The sequence below is a fragment of the Punica granatum genome, chromosome 5 (genome assembly GCF_007655135.1).
Source record: "Punica granatum isolate Tunisia-2019 chromosome 5, ASM765513v2, whole genome shotgun sequence".
NCBI classification, from domain to species: Eukaryota; Viridiplantae; Streptophyta; class Magnoliopsida; order Myrtales; family Lythraceae; genus Punica; species Punica granatum.
The window spans coordinates 2,977,765-2,998,627 of record NC_045131.1 but is presented as its reverse complement, the minus strand read 5'-3'; the positions used below and the strand labels follow the sequence as shown (position 1 = coordinate 2,998,627).

At 40.2% G+C, this 20,863-nt stretch overlaps 3 protein-coding genes across 3 annotated transcripts; all 3 read right to left on the bottom strand.

The window, feature by feature from the left end:
• Window positions 1-57: 57 nt before the first annotated feature.
• LOC116208339 (1,4-alpha-glucan-branching enzyme 2-2, chloroplastic/amyloplastic-like) lies at window positions 58-13,695 on the bottom strand. The gene is given in 24 exon segments (XM_031541718.1): window positions 58-614; window positions 702-776; window positions 901-1,056; window positions 1,159-1,236; window positions 1,502-1,602; window positions 1,720-1,867; window positions 2,113-2,257; window positions 2,916-3,019; window positions 3,579-3,707; window positions 4,152-4,262; window positions 4,405-4,534; window positions 4,795-4,914; window positions 5,073-5,194; window positions 5,772-5,855; window positions 6,185-6,301; window positions 6,961-7,041; window positions 7,361-7,420; window positions 7,711-7,753; window positions 7,997-8,095; window positions 8,386-8,627; window positions 8,968-9,125; window positions 12,467-12,631; window positions 13,034-13,186; window positions 13,189-13,695. Coding segments are annotated over 24 exon segments (3,198 nt in total). The 5' UTR covers window positions 13,544-13,695; the 3' UTR covers window positions 58-392.
• An 838-nt stretch (window positions 13,696-14,533) lies between these two features.
• On the bottom strand, window positions 14,534-16,633 carry LOC116208341 (tyrosine-protein phosphatase RLPH2-like). Its single transcript, XM_031541720.1, has 4 exons — window positions 16,061-16,633; window positions 15,558-15,625; window positions 15,287-15,466; window positions 14,534-15,107 (listed from the first exon to the last, which is right to left on the bottom strand). Exons 1-4 carry the CDS (start codon window positions 16,572-16,574, stop codon window positions 14,934-14,936), a joined length of 936 nt encoding a protein of 311 aa, XP_031397580.1. The 5' UTR covers window positions 16,575-16,633; the 3' UTR covers window positions 14,534-14,933.
• A 799-nt stretch (window positions 16,634-17,432) lies between these two features.
• Window positions 17,433-19,232, bottom strand: LOC116206687 (protein BUD31 homolog 2-like). The gene is made up of 4 exons (XM_031539485.1): window positions 19,084-19,232; window positions 18,343-18,444; window positions 18,030-18,217; window positions 17,433-17,921 (listed from the first exon to the last, which is right to left on the bottom strand). Exons 2-4 carry the CDS (start codon window positions 18,434-18,436, stop codon window positions 17,766-17,768), a joined length of 438 nt encoding a protein of 145 aa, XP_031395345.1. The 5' UTR covers window positions 18,437-18,444; window positions 19,084-19,232; the 3' UTR covers window positions 17,433-17,765.
• Window positions 19,233-20,863: the final 1,631 nt, after the last annotated feature.

Genomic DNA, 20,863 nt, shown 5'->3' with positions numbered 1-20,863 from the left:
ATGATCATGTTTTACCGTTGAGAGCTGAGTAAAAAGCTCGAGATAAACTTCCAACCGTCAGCCAAACGATTTTCACTGAACTGCTCGCAAACTTATTAGAAATGTAAATTTCGTGGTAATGTTACAAATAAGCCATCCAACTATACAAAGCAAACTATCTATCCGATATACAAAGCTACTATGAATTAAGGCCTTCATACTAAGCAGAGTCGGTTACTCCTAACGAGCTCAAGAAATTGCTGCCTTTGTTCATCGGTCTCGTCCAGTCCCAACCGTATGCTGACGGAGGTGGCGAAAAGCTTTTACCTTTATAGCTCAGAACCCCAGATCCGCCTAACTTCTAGTTGAACTCGCATATCCTCTTTCATTCTGGTTTGAGCAGAACAATCCCCTCAAGGTAACTCCGAAATTGGATCTTCTTCAGCCTCGCCCCCGAGTTCGACTTTGTCCTCCACTTTTTCCTTGACTCCGATCTCGACTTCGTCCTCGACTTTTTCCTTGATTCCGACCTCGACTTCGTCCTCAATTTCATCCTCAACTAAGGCATAGACCACAGCAGTTCTGCAGGGTGCGTACACTAGGAATGATCGAGGCCGTTCATCATACCACCCTTCCTGCATTCAAAGACGAGAGACTTCAGAACTCCACTCAAGTTTTTGGGGAGCTTCAAAAAGACGATGAGTTTTCGAAAGTAATCTTACAAAGGTGAAGAATTCTGCTGTATGACTGACTCTACCGTGACCTCCAAACAAAAGAGCATCTGAATCCAAGGCAACCTGAAAGGTTGAATGTGACGGCAAGTGTACCAGTTAAAGTACACATAACAACTTTCCAACAATAAAATGACAAATTGGGATGATTAACTGAAAGACACTAATTAGGCAACAGTTGTGACCACACCTTATACTTTCCGGGCTTCAAGCAGCCAACACGGTAATCGGTGTAGCTATTGTTCCAGTGGAAATTAAAGACAAAGACGAGGTTCCCTCTCTCAAACACGACAATCCTATCACCTTCATCTTTCCTTGATATATATTGGTGCTCAGAAGTCATGAACTGCATCACATCAATAATCAGATCACCAAAAGATAAAATGGAATTAAAACAGAACGAATTGCAAATAGCATTTGAGAAGCCGAGAATTGCAACGGAACTTACACCATATGCTTCTTCAACGTGCTGCATAGCCTGATCAAATTCTTGCATTCCGCTGTATCTCAAGTAATCGGCATCGCCCTAAGTATACATAAATACATTTCCAAAAATAAAAAAAGTTAAAAAAAAAAATTAAACAAATAAAGAGAAGAAGAAAAAGTTCTCCTGATAATGTCCATGACTTCAGATACCAAGCTTCAATTACAGATGTTACCGCAGAACTCAATTTCAAATAAAGAATATGCACAGTTAAGATGATGTAGATCAAAGAAAAAATTTCTTCGGGTTCTGTTTATCATTGAATTTCACTATTCATCAGAATATGATAAATAAGTTAGGAACTCACTAGATCAAATCTACGCCGGCATTTATCGTAACTGAAATTGTTCCCAGGAATCACTCTGCCATCTGGAAGATGTTGACTGCCCCTCGGAAAGTCTATCCATTCTATGAAATCAAACAGCAAGAAAATCCATCTCATCATTTTATCACCGAATTAATAGCACTAGATCATATTGCGAGGAGTCAGAATTTGGAATAGAAATTTGGGTGGAGAAACCTCACCCGGATGCCCAAATTCATTCCCCATGAAATTCAAGTACCCCTCTCCACCCAAACCCATAGTAATAAGCCTGATCATCTTGTGCAAAGCAATTCCACGGTCTATAACCGGAGTTGAAGGTCTATCCAAAGCCATGAAATCATACATATCCTGAAAAACACAGCAAATATGGCAAGGAATTCAGATACTGATTTTCCAAAGTTCCGGAACCTACTTATCCAAGAAAACAAAAAAATCTGGAACCCTTAGTATACACTTCTATTTAAACGAAAAACAAGTGATGGATATATTTTGTTATAGAAGGGGCAAGAAAATTCTGTCTCCTTGAAATTATCATATCAACAACGCATTGATTTCCAGGATCTTTGATGTCTTAAAGGAACGTTTCTTTCTACCTTGTCCATCAACCAGAATGCAATAGTTTTGTCGCCGACTAGGGCTTGGTCATGACTCTCAGCATACACAACACACTTCTCCAACCACCTTCTGTTGGTGAGGGAATTTATAATGTCCCCCATTCTCCAATCTTCATCTCGTTTTCTGTGGCAAATTCATCAATCAGAATAATTGCAGGTACTTACATACGGAACAAAAAACTCCAAATTCCACAGAACTCATCCAAAACTGCTTTCAGGAAATCCAAATCTCAGCTAAGAAAGAAACAACATGCAGAATACATATACATAATTATTAAGAAAAAAAAAACTGAATAATGGAATGGTTACAGGTGAGTTCTTATAAGTTCTGTACACGGAACCCATATTGTTCTGTCTATGATCTTTTCTGCTCCTGATTCCTGATGAAGTCAGGAGATGTTGCCACAGGACAAAGACCACTTCCATTCAGGTGAAATGCTTACCGGAAACAGCTACAGACTGGCATGTAAGCATCTTGTATGCAGCCATTTATCTGTCTTCTACTGGGTGAGAAGTGGGCAGGAAGGAGCATATTTAAAAACCACCTTTATTGATCTACTTAGCATCACTTACTCTGTTGCACTAAGTATCTCTATCTTTTCATACAACGATAGTTCTAGATTCAAAAGAAAATTGTGCTATGATTCAGAGTCTGTACACCATGACTGGAAAAAGGTGCAAGCAGGATCCTAACATGGAAGATTTACTCTCTTGAATAGGATAATATGATGATGATAAATCAACCAATCAGCTTATCTGATGCAGGAAAGTCAGTGACATACTTGAGAATTTCAATCCATTTATCAGCTACTGCCATATGCAGACGGTAATCAAATCCCACTCCGCCATCTCGGACAGGAATGCAAACGGTTGGCATTCCACTAACCTGCAAAGATATTGATACAACTGAATCAGATCATATATTCAGGGGTTCACCTATCCTTCAAGAGTTTCATCTTATATTGAGGTTTGCTACCACTCCTTATCACTTCTAGTCTTCTTCAACAGAATTTCTGGGCGAATGGGATCTCATAGAGCATCGCATAAATGAGAACGAATTGGCATGTTAACTGAAGTTCTTCCACCATACTATACTTTAGAGGACGGTCTTTTCTTTCATGTCATGCAATATTCACCAGCTTGATCATAATGAAACTGCTTCAACACAGAATTCAGCTGATCATCTCTTCCCTTCTGAGTTCACAGAGAAAATTCGAAGGCACTCTACACTCTCCAATTGATTGATAATGAAACCCTCTACACACAGAAATCAGCTTTTCGTCTCTTCCCTTGTCATTTCACATATCAACTATATTCATACAAGAATGGGGCACACAAGACACCTTAGGACCTTTACCTCTCAGACTGGCAGCGTTAGTATAATGTGTGGATTCAGAAACTCTAAGGATTGAATAGAAACTAAAAATGAAAACGATAGCACTTACATCTTCACCAACTGTAATAGCCTCAGGGAAGAGCCCATGAATCATATCATTGACCAACATCAGATACACCATGGCATCCACATCAGTTGCATATCCAAAGTACTCATTGTAATTTCCTGTAAATGCCACCTACAGAATCACAATTTTGTCAGACAGTCCAGTGAAACTGTTAAGTAAATACTGATTGCTACACCTATGCATTCCATGAATGCAGAAATGAAGACAGGAATACATTTTTCTCCCTTGATTAACATGTAACCTTTACCATTCTCCCAACCAAAAAAAAAACTCGTTTTCAAGTGAAAAGAAGATGTATGAGTATACACAGGCTAATAAGTACTATGCTAAGCTTCTGCAGCCTCATAAATGAAACTTTCAAACTCTCTAAAGAAGAAGCATGGGCCCTTCAAGATATTCAAGTTGCAGATAAGACCAGAAATCAAAACTATCATTTTGTCGCTGGGCCCAATCTGCCAATGCTTTCTTTAATCTAGCAAGGTAAATGTTCAGCAACAAAAGCCACTAACTGCAGGTATACCACCAAAAGATTCATAGAAGAATGAGACACCATACCTGCAGCCCATGGTGGGTATACATCATTGAAGTTACACCATCAAATCTGAAACCATCAAATCTGTATTCTTCAAGCCACCATCTTGCATTGGACAGAAGATACCTTAATACCTAGATCAGCAAAATTTCATAGAATTACAACAAAATCTTTCCTTGGTCCTTTCACTTTTATCTATGAAGTTATGAGAGAGAATTGACATGAAAAAAAGATTACAACTATACAAATCCTAAAAAAGGTCCAAGAAAGACTTACTTCCCAACTTCCATAGTTGAAAAGACGAGAATCCCACATCCAATGATAACCTCGCGATCCTGAGTGGAAGTAGTGACCATCTGTTCCATCAAACATGTTCAGACCATCTAATACATTGTTTGATGCATGGCTGCAGAGATTACAAATCAGTCATCAGATGGACCAAAACTGATATTGTAAATAAGAAAATTGATAAAAGATGCACCAATTGTATAAAGGCCCAAATTAGATTGCTGCAATAATCAAGGAATATATGCTTCACTATCATGAGTAAGGAGAATTGTCTAATAAATGAACACGTTAACATGGTGGTTCCTTCAGAATTTTTATACCAATTGAAGCCAAAAATTACTTCGTGCATTGAGAAAAGCTGTAAAATTCAATAAGTACCTATGAACTATGTCCATGAGAACCACCAGACCCAGCTCATGTGCTCTGTCTATCATAGACTTCAGATCATCAGGAGTTCCAAAACGGCTGCTAGGAGCGAAGAAGTTTGTGACATGATACCTAGACCAAAAGGTTTTTATTCAAATGTCATTAGAACACAGCAGTGCATTACCAACACCTAGAACTCATCGTATATTTAAACATCATTTTATGGAGTCATTGCAAACAAGAATGTTTTCTTAATGAAAGAGGTTAACACCAGTCGGAAAAAGAATTACCCAAAACTTGCATAATAAGAATGTTCTTGAATTGCCATGATCTGGACAGCATTATAACCCAGTCTTTTAATACGAGGAAGAACATCATCTCTGAAGTTCGCATAGGTATTAATCTTTGGCTCCTGCAACAGTATCAATAGATTAATGAAAAAGGAACATAGAAAGAAAAAGCATGAAAACCAGACAGCGGAAGACACACAAAAGGGCATTAATCTGATCATGCACTGAACTTTTAACTATACATTTTATAGGAGGAAGTCATGGCCAACTGAAAAGATGATATATTTCCTTTCCCACATAAACCAGACTTAAAAGACTACGTCACTGTGTAAACATATGTACTAAGCTCCAACATGGGTTCATAAAAAAGGATTTATGTAAAAGAGTGACTCATGTGACCGGAGGCAGAAATAATATTAAACCTTTCAGTGCATCATTTTGATAGAAAAACGAACACATGGATATGGTTTCAAGAGGCAAAGTATACAATTCCAGAACTGTTCATTCACTGAACCAAAAGAAAAAAGAAAAAGGTTAGCATTCTTGCTCTAGAAGTACCTCTGAAGACAATAATGGTGAAGCATTAATTAAACATGACAACGAAAATAAAGGGGGACACAAATACGTGCAGCATGTCTAGAGACATAAGGAAGAAAGGAAAAGAAAATATATACGAAAGATAAAACACGTGATCCATACCGGGCTACTCATTCCTACATGCGACTCATATATCCGAAGTGATTTGGGTTTCTTTGGTCGAGGATGTCTGAAAACATACTTCTCCTGCAAAGACAACAAGGGGCCAACAAAGGTCATGAAACTGAACAGATCCAGTACATGCATAACACAATTCCTCGTCAGTACACATGGATACTCAGCTTCATATGAGCAAACTCAACAGTCAACAATTTTAGAGAGTTCTGGGAAGACAAACATAGTAGATCTAGTAGCCAACCATTTCAGCAAGGATACCAAATTCTGAGATCCTTAATAATTCGAGTCCTCGAGCAATTCTAACTTTGTAATAATGCCTATCTTAACATTGAATTTTACCTTTGACTTGTCAATTTCCACAAGAATCCTAGCCAAAAACATAAAAGACTAGAATGTACCTCTTCTGGAGGATCATAGTATATCCCATTGTATGGGATTTCACCAGGAGGTTGTACAGAAAACTTGATCCAAGCAGGAATTGAATCTTTAATACCAGAAGGTGTATCCATTCGGATCTGCAGATCCAAGAAATAGTAAAATAATCACCAGAAAAGACCTCTAAGCACTGCCTCGTGGAAGATATCAGTCTTCTAAATGCTTGTAAACGCAGAATACACCATTAGCGTCCAAAGCAGCTAGGACCAAAAGAAGCAGAAATGCAGTCACCCTATTCATCTAAATGGTACATAAAATCTGAACAGGAGCCCCATATGTCATTGATTGACTGCACTCTCTATGCTATCAACTTTTCCACTTGTATCATTGCCTTGTCAAGTCATGCATAATCAGTCGTTTTACCATTTACCCCAAGTCCTATGCAAGATCCAGTAAAAATGTAGAATATTATTATTCGTACATGCATAATAGGCAAGCTAATTGTTCTACCTTTGCCTAATCCAATGTTAACTGCAGCCCTCACAAAAGTTACCTCACCCAAGAAACCCATTGGTTCATATAGAGTCGATTTTGTTAGTTATGAGATACTTACGTTTGCCAGTCAACAGGATCCTTTGTTAAATTAAACTTTAGCTAAAGAAAATAAGCAAGGAGGAAAGCACCGCCAACTTAGCAACTACTTTGGCTGCTTGTTGACTACTCGTAATGCGCCTATCCTACATCAGGATGGCAGTCTATTCTAAACATTGGTAGATAGATGGGCCATGCAAGACTATACCTTCACTCGTGAACCATGTGGAATTGCTGGAGAACCATCTGCATTATTTGGCAAAAATATCTCCCAGACCCCAAATTCATTCTGTTGCAAGAAGTTATATCACATAAGCAGCATTTTGGACTAAGCAAAGGTATGATTACCAAAGCATGATAAAGATTAAATTGGTGCCAAAGCAAAGTTGAGAGGATGGGTTTGAAGTAGTAAATATGTCGCCACTCTTGCTGGCTGAGATCATCTTTGATTCATTGGTTCTACTAAGAGAAAGAAAGTTTCAAAAAACGAAAACTTCAATTTTTCAAGGCAACTCTCTACAAAGTCCATCAACACTGATTTACTTAGGAAGAATAGGATTTGGCAGAATATTTATCACAACAAAACAGAGGTAAATAGTAACACATACCCGGCTCATAGTATCTGCATTAGGATTCCAATTGTTAAAATCTCCAATCAATGCTGCCGACTGAAAATGAATAAGGAGTCAATTGCTAGTCAGAAGAAGGTTACAGCATACTTCGACAACTATCCCCACCAAAAAGCAGGACATTCTTTTTCTAACAGAAAAAAATAAAATAAAATAAAAAGAACAATTGAAATGCATGCTTTTGATTATTGAGACAGCAACGGGAATGTGTTTGGGAGATGTGGTGGCGACCCTTGCCTTGGACCTCAAAGGTCCTCAGTGCAACAGCAACCCCATTATCCCTATTTGGCAATAGAAAAGGAAGGATGTGGTTTCTAGATGCAACACACCTTTGCTCCAGGGGCCCACTCCCTGTAAGTTATGCCTTCAGCACTGAAAAACAGAAGATGACATTTAGCAATTGAATTGTGGATTTATAAAGGCTATCCATAAATGATGTCCTGTCAGAATTTAGAACATGGTATGCATTATGGGAACATGTATTCTGTTACTGCTTCAGCACAGTGTTCACCTGTAAACTTGTTTGCTATACAATAGTTTTGCACATAGAAGCGAATAATAAGAGCTAAAAAGTAGAATAATAAATGTACAGAGGCAAAAATATACCAAAGCTACCTGCGAGAAAAGCCAAGTTTTTCATATCCCCGAGAAAATGCCTCCAATCCACCCTCGTATTTATCAATTGCTTCACGAATTCTTCTGTACTGTCCAAACCTGTAGTTTGAAAAATTGCAGGAAACAGAATTAGAAAATTTCATTTACTCCACTTACCACACGCCACCCCAAAATTATATCTTTTCTTTGTTTGATGTGGTATAGGGGGATGACAAAATTATATCTTTTCTTTGATGTGGTATAGGGGGATGACTCTGCTATCAAGAATTTGATGAAGGATAATGAATACCACAGTCCTGTAATTGCAATTTTCAAGTCCTGGCACTCTGTTCTTTAACTGTTCATGAGTATTATTAATATATGATCATAAGTCTTCATGAGAATCTCACCGGTAATCAAGATGCTCACGGAAGCCCAGCAACATTGGATCTATTTCATAAATTCTCTGCCCAGGACCGGGTGGGGGAATGGTTGTTTTTCTTAATTCCTCTTTTTCAACACTCGAAACATCCATTAGTGGAGTAGATTTATCTGCAACTTCAGATGCATCATCATCTTCTAGAGAATCTTGCTTTTCTTGCTCAATCTCCTCTTCAACTTCCATTGTTAGATCGGTGGAGTCACTAATCACCTAGAGGGACAATGACAAAGTACGATGGTTAAATATATAATTTAGTATCTTCTGTTTGAATTTGGAAGAATTAATTCATCTGTTCAGGAATTTAAAAAAAAAAAAAATTGGAAGAATGAAAGGCCATTCAATAGAAGGCACTCTGCCAAGAATAAGCAACTCCACTAGGAGGATTAACAGGGAAACGATTAGAGGGATTCTCCATAGATGTCATATAAGATATCAGATAGCAGGAAAAGAATTACTCTGCACAAATTTTGAAGTTTATGCTAGACATATATATTCTCAAAGTGCGTTAACAAAGAAATCCGGTCAAACCATCTCAATAAGTCCTTTTTACCTCTGGATCTTCTGAATCTGTTGGTGATGTCTTCGACAGATCAGCAGAGGAAGAAGGATCATCACCCTGACTTCCAGGAACGAGGACTCTCCCAGATGCAGCCGCCATTAGATAAGAAGAGTCGGAATCATATGAAGACTTCCCCGCAAAAACCTTCCCTACAAATAGGCATCAATTTAGCTACAAATGTACAATAAATCGAGAGGAGAGCTGGACAAAAAGAACCAGTAGAAATGGTCCAGACTATACATACAAACAATGACTTGTTAAGAGAAAATGAGACTATTCATCATGTAACTATTTGAAACATAGGATTTTCACAGTAGGTAGGCACATTAGCACAGAATCACCTGTCCTTGTACTTCATCTCAGAACCTTCTATAAATAATCTATATAAACTATGGTAGAATATGTTCTAAATCAAGAAGTTAATTGCATCAGAATAGACAACAAAAATGAATTTTTGAAGATTATGGTAATGCAGAGACACTTATAGTGACGGTGCACGACTGCTCTTGGCTGATACGGAAAGAAGATCCCAGCAGGAAACATCTTCCCATTTTTCAAACAACTTAGAAAAACCAAGGACAAATTTTTAAAGAACATCATTGATGCCACAGGAGACAACCATCAGTTGAGATTGCTGTTCAGCTGACATGTCTTTTCCTCTTCACCACTTCCAATCGCTCACTCTTTAGAGAGTCCCTGACTCTGTTTTCTCAATTCCGCCCGACCACCCTCACATTGATTCGATTAAAGCTTGTACGATAGAGCTATGGATCCTTGCGGAAGGCTTGGTTAAAGGGGTCAGATTCCCATCACCCGGGCCGTAAAGCACCATCTTTTCACTATCTTCGTCTTCAATAGACAAAAAAAAAAAAAAGGCGTTCATTGATCTAACGAACGCCATTAACGCTGGCCATTACCCAAGAAGCAGCAATTTGCACCCAGTACTCCGACATCAGCAATCCATTCATTCATCTAAAATCAAAGAATCCGAGCAAACCAGAGCTCCCGGGCTGAAAACTTGATAAGAGGGGGAGAAGGGGAGAGTACGTGGAAGGTGGTACTGCTTCCTCAGCAAGAGGGAGACGGGGCTGGTGCTGCTGCTCCTGCGATCGCCATGGAAGAGGCCCGGCGGATAAGACGACGACGGCGACTTGCGGACCGACGGCAAACACGGGAACCGTAGCCCGGACACCGTGTGGACCATCTCCGGTAAGCTCTTCTCCCCACTCTTCAGTCAGAGTCCACGAGTCACTATTCTACCCTTCCTTCTCCTTCGGCAGAGACGGAGAGAAGCAGAGACTGAGTAGCTTCGAGTGAACGGATCCCAGCGGTGAGAGAGGGAGAGAAAAGGGGGGCGGGTGGGGCTGGGGGTGACGATAATGGCAAGCGGCCAAGGCAGCTGCACAAGGCGGGGGATACGCGTGGAGCAGTGGAGTTTCATGGGGATGGGAGTGTGGGACCCACTGTCTCCCACCCAACTCTCCATCTCCACCGTCCATTTAGTCGGAGGATGTCATGATCTCTTGATCAACGCTCGTTTTGGGGGGGCGGGCCCGGCACGTGAAGGAGCGGATCAGAAAGGAGAGGGCCTCAGCTGTCGCTCCGATTTCTCGCCTGCCGAGTGCTGTCAAGTATTGATACGATATAATAATAACAATAATAATTAAACCGATGACGAAAAAGGGTTTTGAGGTTGCTTTCGCAATGAGGTCACTCGGGTCAGGATGTCATATCCCTTGACATTCAACTTTCGATTAATTTTTGCACTTTATATAGTGCGCAGACCCCCCCCCCCCCCCCCCATTTACATTCTTTTAGATTATTAAAAAGGAACATTTTTCTTAAAAGAACCATTAAAAAATTATCTTCCGTATGTCCGTTAATGTCCAGTTTGATGCTTTTTATTTTTCTCTATATTAAATATTATAATAATATAATAACCATATTCTAAATATCAATCAATCATTTGTTCCTCCATTGCCACCTGGGTTGGTCCCATCGGCTCCATTTGCCCTCTTTTGATCTTGGAAAGCAACATCTGCGATGATGCTAGTGGACGATTAACAGCTTACGAAGGGGAACCGATAACCGCCCACCTTCTCAGAATAGATTGCATGGTGAATAATATACTGAGTTTCCATTTCGAGCAAAAACTGGCAACAGGAAAATAATAATAATAAATAAATGCATGGATCATGGTGATGAAGTAAGAGGAGAGGATCAGTCTTACATTCCATCATAACCATGTGTTTCCATCCATGCCATTGCAGGTGGAATGGAGGTAAATTAAAGGACTATAATTTCTAGCAATGTGACTTGATTTAAGATCGAGTCTTATAAATAAATAAATAAATAAAAATTATGCTAAAAGAATTTTACTTTTGAATGAAATAATTTGATTTAAACTGCATTAATTGAAACCTATGGATTTTTCTTTCGAACATCATAGTCATATTGAAAAGAAAAAATATCATTTATGGGGAAAGATCTTAACTGAGATCATTTTTTATTTGGAGAGCGATGTGATTGTTCATTGCATATCGCCCGACCACGTGAGGTCATGGAAGCGAGCTGGACCCAACATATTCCCAAATTGTCCACTCAATGATACTGTACGGGCATCAGCATATGATGAAAGGTATATACCGCTCTTGAGATGGTAAGCATCTCCGACAACGAAGTTTAGCAGTCTCAAAAATATCTAGAGTGAAACCTCTTGGACCAGCAGTAGAAGGTAGATAGCACAAGACATGTTAACCTTCGGACAGTCGATGCGCGTAGGAGTCGCAGACGACCAGTCACGTAAAGCTAAAAACATCTCTAAGACTACATCAATCACGACTATTGATTTCAGACGGTACAAAGAAATTGGTCGCTATAAAACCATATCGATAAGCCATTGTACTTGGTTTGTGCAGTCAATGTCATCATACCGGAGAGGCTGCAACCAGATCTTTTGCAACCGAGCAGACCGGAAGACCAAGACTCAGCTCCGATAATAGAAGCAATAAGCAACACATTTTGCAACAAATTTTTTTTTAATTATCATTTGAAATATTAAGTACTATCATACACATACTTGCAGCACAGGTTTACGTCTTTACTTGCAGCTCGGTTGGTTATAACTCGAGCGATGTTAACTAATTACTGTTTTACTAAATCATCAGTGTTGCGCACTATCATGAACGGGGGTAGAACAACCGCAGCCACTGGGTTGTTCTCCAGTCCACCTCCTTCATCAATTATCAGGCCTAAGGCCATCCATGTGAAAAGCTTCCCATGGTGACCACTTATCAGAATGGTTGGAGGGTCAGTTAGTTCCCGCCAAAGATCGAACAATGTTAGCAGCCATTTCATTACCCCAGAAAAAGAAAAGAAAATTAAAAAAAGGACGCTCAATCTCGCAAAAGAAAGGCATATTGTTTCCAATGAATCCCAGTAAAGACGTGGATATATAAGGTGCAAGAAGCAATGAGAGTGAATTCGTCACCTCGGGTATATCCCAGACAGTCTTCCTCCCACTGAGAGCTTCCACTTCTGGTATTCCAGTATCCTTTGCCTTCATAGGAGAATGTTCGCTTGACTGACCTCCTCATGAACCCAAACCAGGTCAGCAAGAAACTTCTCATGTTCCTCAGGCACAGCCGAACCAAATCTGACCAAGGAAACAACTGCTTCTGCTTCATATCTAATAACTGAACTGATGTGAGTCTAATACAGTAGCATGGCAATAGAGATATTGATGATCCAAGCATAGCAAGCACGGAATTAGTCGGCAATTCGCAATACTAGAATTATATACAAACAATTTAACCTCTCATATGAAAATTTCACAATTTTCTCCATCAAGAATCAAGCAATCAGAAACCAAATATAATCAATCATCAATTCCCACAGTTTGCCGAATTACCGTTGGTTTCACGAATAGATTTGATTGAGCTGCTAACTCTTCTATAGTGATTTTAATAGTTGAAATCTATGAGCTGCCAAGCTAATCCAAACCGGGATTCTCAAATTCAAGCTCGAAATGAAACTGAAGAAAACATGTTTTCCGTACCGGCAGACCCGTGAGGAACACCATAGGCCTCGAACGTCGGTGTGGCATCATAAACCGACCCCTTGAACTCCATCCCCTTGTGGTCAAACTTCACTGTCATCTTCCCTGCCCACATCCGCCCCTGAAGGTGCATCCTTTTGTATCCCACGCCCTGTACCACCCTTCCCTCTCCTCATTCACTTCATACTCCTTCCAACCATCCCGGAAGCCGCTCCTGTCTGGAGGCGGCGGGATGGCCCCAATGAAAGCTGCCAAGGCGAAGTCGCGGTTCCCGGCGAGGAAGATGTGCTTCTGTCGAGGGTACCGGGAGGGCAGGGAGATGAGGAAGTCAATAACGCGGTGGGTGTCAGGGCCGCGGTCACAGTAGTCACTGAGGAAGATTATCATCGCGGAGTCGAAGTAAGATCGGGGGATCCAAGCTTCAAGGTTCGACCAGAGAGACTGGAGCCTGGAGATGTAGCCATGGATTTCACCGATACAGCACACTGTCTGGGGCTTCCCGCCGTCCATTGTAGCCAGTCGTTCAAAGGAAGAGAAGTCTGATCATGGCTTATTGACTGCTAAAACTGTTAGGACCCATGACTGCTAAAACTGTTAGGACCCATGAGGGATTACAAGGGCAAAAAACGGGAAAGACCTCTCTTCACATTCAAATTTCCTCACCCCCCCCCCCCCCCCCCCCCCCCCCCCCCCGGCAACAGCAGAATATTGACATTCAACTATTGATTATAAAAATGGAACATTTTCCTTAAAAGAATGTGAGTATTAAAAAAGATAACTTCCCTATGTTTATTAATGTTTACTGACGATGCTTTTATTTTTCTTAAACATATATATAATATATTATAAATATAAATTGTTTCTCTGTTCATGATTTGTTGTCTGTTCTAATGGAATTGAATCCAAAAGAAAAATTCCTGGCACCTGTGTGGCTCTATTGTCCTCTTTTGATCTCGAAAAGAAACCTGGCGATGCTAGTGGACAATTAATTGACAGATTATATAAGGGAAATGACATGTAACACCTTCTCAGAATAGATTGCATGGTGGATATTGAGTTTCCATTATGACTGCAGGTAGAGTGGAGATTAATAAAGGATTATAACAACTGCAAAAAGGATATATATATATATATATATGTATTACCGATCAACGAAAGACTACACAGGAACTCGGAAGCTGGGGCATATTCAACTACTTATATCCGACAATGAAGTGAAGCAGAGTCCAAAATATCTACAGTTCATGATCGTGAACCATGAAGTCTCTTGGACCAGCAATAGAACGTATAAAGTACAAGACATGTTAACTTTCAGATAGTTGATATGCCGGACAGTTGCAAGGAACGATGCATAACATAGCAGCAAAGGAATTATACTCAGGATGGGATATAGGTCAATGCCAAAAACATCTCTATAACTACATCAATCACAACTGTTGATTCATGTGAATTTCAAGACACTTAGTCACTAGTACCCATATCGATAAGCCATTGTACTGGTTTAAGTGTTTTTTTTTTTTGGTGGCCCAGGGTGGGGGTGCGGTGCGGCTGGGGGGCTTTGTTGGGGTGAGGGACAGAGAATGAATGCAGGACAGGAAGGACTTTGATTAGAGATTGACAAATAGCTGGTTTATGTGGTCAAAACACCGGAGAGGCTGGAACCTGATCTGTTGCAGCGGTAGCATTAAACCAAAACACAGTTTCCATTATGGAGACAATGAGCCATAACCATTGGGACATTCTAGATTATCATTTGAACCGTGGAGTATTATCCCAAAGAAACTTATTTGCAGCACAGATATGCTCTAACCTCCGTCAGAAAAAATCAAATGGATCAGTCCATCAACTTACTATGGCAAGATATAGGACTATTTGCAATAACTGAAGTGATGCTAATCTATTACTGTTTTACCAAGTCATCAGTATCGCGTACTATCGTCAATGAGGGTAGAATAATTGCAGCCACAGGGTTGTTCTCTAGCCCCCCTCCTTCATCAATGATCAGCCTAAGGCCATCTATGTGAAGCTTCCCATGGTGACCACTCACCACAATAGTCGGAGGGTTAGTGAGCTCCTGCCGAAGATCAAATAGATCATCAACAGCCATAATCCATTCCATTACCCCCAAAAAGAAAAGAAAAAGGACGCTCAATCTTGTAAAAGAAATGCATGTTTCCAATGAATCCCAGTAAACAGGTAAAGGCATGAGCATATAATGTGCAAGAAGCAATGAGAGAGTGAGTGAATCATCACCTCAGGCATATCCCAGACGGTTTTCCTGCCACTGAGAGCTTCCACTTTTGGTATTTGAGTATCCTTTGCCTTCAATGACCTAAGCTGCTCTTCGACTTTCTTCTCTTTCAGTAAACCTGCATGAACAGCAATCAATCTACAGCTTTTTATACCATCAGGAGTCTTGATGCAGACATTGTCCTGCAAGATAGATGGACAAACTAATGCTTCAGGACCTATCCAAGGTAGCATCAAGAACAAAACCTCAGAGTAGAAAGTTCACTCGACTGACCTCTTCATGAACCCAAACCAGGTCAGCCAGAAACTTCTTGTGTTCCTCAGGCACAGCACGAACCAAATCTGATCAAGGAAACAACTGCTTCTGCTTTATATCTAATTAACTGAACTAATGTGAGCTTAAGACAGTAGCATGGCAATAGAGATGACGGCGATCCAAGCACGGCAAGCACGGGATTAGTTGACAATTCACAATACTTGAATCCTATATGAACAAATCTACCGCTCAAATGAAAAGCTCACGCTTTTCCCCATTAATAATTAAGCAATTACAAACCAAATATCATTACACATAACACAAGATTAGATTTTTCTGCATCATCAGTTCCCACGGTTTGCCGAGTTATTGTTCGTTTCACGAGTAATCGATTCGATCGAGCTGCTGACTTCGCCACAGTGGTTTTTTACAGTTCAAATCCATGAGCCGCAAAGCTAATCACAACCAAAATTCCAAACTCAAGCTTGAAATCAAAATGAAGAAAGCATATTTTTCCGCACCGGCAGACCCGTGAGGAACCCCATAGGACTCGAACGTCGGCCCGGCATCGTAAATCGACCCCTTGTACTCCGTCCCCTTCACAGTGTTAAACCTCACCGTTATCTTCCCTGCCCACCTACGCCCCTGAAGGTGCATCCTCTCGTATCCCTCGCCTCTGTACCAACCCTCTCTCTCCTCGCTCATTTCGTACTCCTTCCAACCATCCCGGAAGTCGCTACCGTCCGGAGGCGGCGGGATGGCCCCGACGAAAGCTGCGAAGGCGAAGTCGTGGTTCCCGGCGAGGAAGACGTGCTTTTGCCGGGGGTACCGGGTGGGCAGGGAGATGAGGAAGTCGATGACGCGACGGGTGTCGGGGCCGCGGTCGCAGTAGTCGCCGAGGAAGATTATCAGGGCGGAGTCGAAGTCGGATGGGGGGATCCGAGCTTCGAGGTTCGACCAGAGGGACTGGAGCTTGGAGATGTAGCCATGGACGTCGCCGATGCAGCACACTGTCCGGGGCTTCCCGCCGTCCATCGTAGCCAGTCGTTCAAAGGAAAGACAAGTCTAATCGTAGCTTTATCCACTGTTTTAAATCTGTAGGGACGCAATATGGATTACACGTTGAGGAAAAAAACAAAAATACAAAAATGTAAAATTTCGAATTATAGTTTTGAAATGATAAGTGACATCCTCTTTTATACCTCTCATTTTGCTGACGGATATCGAGAAAACATTCACTTTGCCATGTGAATTTTGTGTCAGTACAAATCGACCCATTATATGATTTCTTTATCTGAATCAAATATAACATGATTTAAGAAAAATGATAAAAATCAATTATAGAAAAGATAATGTGTGACTAATTTTAAAATGAGGAGTTTTCTCTAATCATTTTATAAATTATAGGGAATGTCGTCGAAATTTATCCAAGAGAAAATAGAGAAGGGAAAAATGGACAACTTTGATGTTCTTTTGTTGGCAAACTAAATGATCAATTATTCAAGTAATTCGACACTTGAATATTTCAAATTTAAATATTATGAATGAAGAAAAATTCGAGAAGAATTTTATATTAGTGAATCAACCCAACCCAATATTAAGATTCATTAAATTTCCAAATACCAAGTCATGCATGCTATAAAAAAAAAAACTATCACGTTGAGTATATATCTGGTTGATTTCTTGCTCTTGATGCTATCCGTGCCATGTTGCTCTCGTGCTCGTGCTACCTAAAAGCATCGTTCTGGTGTTTCAATTTGATAAGTGGACGTCGAGCGAATTGGCATGCAAGGCAGAGACATAACATAAGATGGCCCATAGCAGACCAACTTATAATCCCTCGAAATACAATAGAGATCCCAGAAATTAGGTATTATTGTTAACGAGATCACAGAAAAATAATCTCACTTCGGCCTAGAAAAGGTTACAAATTACGATGCATGACTGATTCAAGTCTAGTTTCATAGTACAATAATGATTCAATCAATCACCATTGGCAGTGCCCCTACAACCATAATGAACACATTCTATGACCTTCTCCTCCCTCAAGTGCTTTGGCACCCGACACACGCATGTCGTGGCGGAGTTAAGAATTCACAATCCCTCAAAAACATAATAGAGATATAGGAATTAGGTATTAACAAGGTCAAGACATCAAACGGACTTCAGGGTAGAAAAGATAAGGTTACAAACTATGACTAGTTTCATAGTACAAGAATGATTCAATCAATCACCACTGGCACAGCCCCCACAACCACAATGAACACATTCTATGACCTTCTCCTCCCTCAAGTGCTTTGGCACCCGGCACACGCATGTCGTAGCGAAGTTGTGGTCTCGCGGTTGCATGCACGTTAAGCAGCAAAGCCGCTCATAGCCTGGCTGCAAAGCAAATGAAACTAGAACTCAGAATCGCAAACAAGAATGTCAAGTGTATCTAGGCCATGGATCGGATAATTGAATGCCTAAAAGTATACACGAGCACAATACCTTCTTCCACTTTGCAATCAGATTTCTGTCAGCATAACCCTGATCCAGGCAGAACTCGTACAACTCCTTAGATATTTCCTTCCTCTTATGGTAAAGGTCAAAGATATAGCGGCTTTTCTGGTGTGCAATCTTGAAGATGGGCCAGAAAGCCTCGCATTTCCTTTTACCACCATGGGGATCATTTTCCGCTGCTCACAACACAGGCATTTTCTGAGAGTAAAATAAAAAGGAATAAAGTATATGAAGGAGATATTGAGTCCCAATCCCATCAAGCATTAGAGCAATATATTTGCAAGATGGTGAGAGCACCAACCTTCTCTCATCTTTGCTTGTAACTCCAGCAGGGTAGGCTCGATGAGCTCCCATCCTTCAGGATACTTCAGACAGCTCGTCTTCACTTTGGGCATTTTGATACCTGCTATGCAATCAAAAGGGAGAAGGATGGTGATAAAAAACTCCATAGAACTCGTCTGACTAATTATCCACAAGATCTCCATTCCCATCTAATGTTAACTTCAGACGACGCCATGCCTCACCGATACTTATTGCAGATGAAGCGTTTTTATCCTTTCCCCCTATCTTTGTGGATTCAGGTGGGAGAGTGGAATTGGAATCAGATAACTTCGAACCCTTCAAAGCAACCTAGTATGACTGCCTCGAACATGTCATAAGTCTCTCACAACATCAGGGATTTGACTACTCTATGAGTATGACGCGGAGAACAAGAAATAAAAAAGAATTTCACCCCCATGAAATCCTTGATAAGCTGAGTCAACTGCATCATGGTCAGGACATTCCGACCAATAGGAAACTAAAAAGGTGCAGCCCGGAAAATCCCATGCTGCACAAACGGGTGACTTCGAAGTTCACCAATCGATAGCAAGCATCAATTTTTCTTACACGAGGTCGAATTGAACGAGATGATCTTCAGGCAGACAACCTATTCTGCAAGGGGACTAGATATTCGAACCAATGGGGCACTGAACCAATTGCCGACAATTACCAGCAGGATCGAAATTAGACAAACAGAGAGAGGGCTAGTGGCAAATCCTACCTTAAGAGGGAGACTTAATCGAGGCGATGAGGAAGAGCCTGAACACAGAGCGAGCGACGACCAAGCGGGAGGCCGAGAAAGAGACGGTGTCGAGCTCTGATCATGCACATGCTGCCCTTACTCTGAGAGAGAGAGAGGGAGAGACGGAGATCAATCACGGGGCTTCTAGAAAGAAAGCCCAATAACGGCCCATTAGGGCCCAAATGGATCACCGTCCCTCGCTTGGCCCATATATATTCTCCTTCTCTTCCCCTAAACCTTATACTTTCTAATGGATCCTGGCTAATACAAGCTTAAGCTATGGATGAACCGGTAGCAGCCCCTTCTTGGTTCTGCAGCAGTCAGTAAGCACTCCTCTAAGAGCAGCTTGCGTAAAATTTCACCGGGCATTGGGCTCACTTTTAATCCAAAAGCTCGAGATAATAGGTTGTGAAATTTAATCTTTTATAAATTCAAATTTTTCGTGTGAAATTAACTCTAGATAGCTCGCATAGCAAATTAGAGCTAAGTTCAAGCTATAGTGGAACTGGCTTCTCTGCAAGCTGCTTCTTGATTTTCAGTTGTAAGTGAGCTCCTTTATGAGGAGGGCAGTTATGAGGTATTGAGCCTGATAAGTAATAATTGGATCATCGTAGAATTTAGAATACTGAAATATTATCGTATACACGAAATTATTCGAACTCAAATAATAATGTTTCTACTTTTTTCGCGTGACGCCCTAATGAACGTAAGTGTAGTTACACCTCATGCCATTCCCAACCGCACGTTTAGTAGTTTAGCATTAACTGGGCAGTGGCAGGTACGAATTTTGTACGTAGACAGTTCACCAAACTTCACGAATACTATAAAGAAATCTCAACCCTCAGTTTAACAAAATCCAAGACCATCAAGTATGGGCATGCAATTAATTAACTATAACTTTTTTTTGGGTAGGAAAAAGATAACTTTTTTTTGTAGCCTCCGATCTGTCTCCTATCAGCTAGAAGTTTATCCTAATGTTTCTTTATTTTTGTTATGCAAATAAAATAATAATAATCATATATACAAAAGCAAATGGATTAAAATAAAACTAAGTGCTGACCAAAATTAAATAAATCAATGAAAAGAATGCTGAAAGCGAAAGGCTGGGCCCTCCAACTTGTGCATGTGAAGGACACCTCATATGTAGATATATATATATATATACACACATATTAGGTGATGACCGTGTTATGTACGGTCAATAATGACGTTATTATGGAAATCTTTTATTATAGTATTTAAGCTAATATAGGCTAATTATTGAGGAAAAAACTGTGTGAAATTAATCATTTTTAAATTAATTAGATAATTAATGTTTTATAATGAGAAACAAGAGTAGGGGATTTTGCAGGATCACAGTACAGCTATATCCGTAGATATATGTTTATATATTATGTGTGTTACAATATACGAAGATACATATTCAAGTAATATATACATATATATATATACACATGCACATGTGCATATACGGCACAAACAAATATATAAGTACGGAGAAGACTAGCAAAATGGCCCATATTATATTTTCATGGGGTACACTAACGGTAGAGCTCAGAACATTATCTTAATACAACCATGCACGCAGCGGGCGTGCTTGTTAAGATGATGAAGATATATATATGGACACACATATATATTCAATTCGTCAATATATTATATTATATACATATTTATATAGACGACGAATATCCTTATGAATTAGGAACGCGTTGGAGATCATGCACGCATGCTGAAATTTTGGTCGAATCTTTTCAAA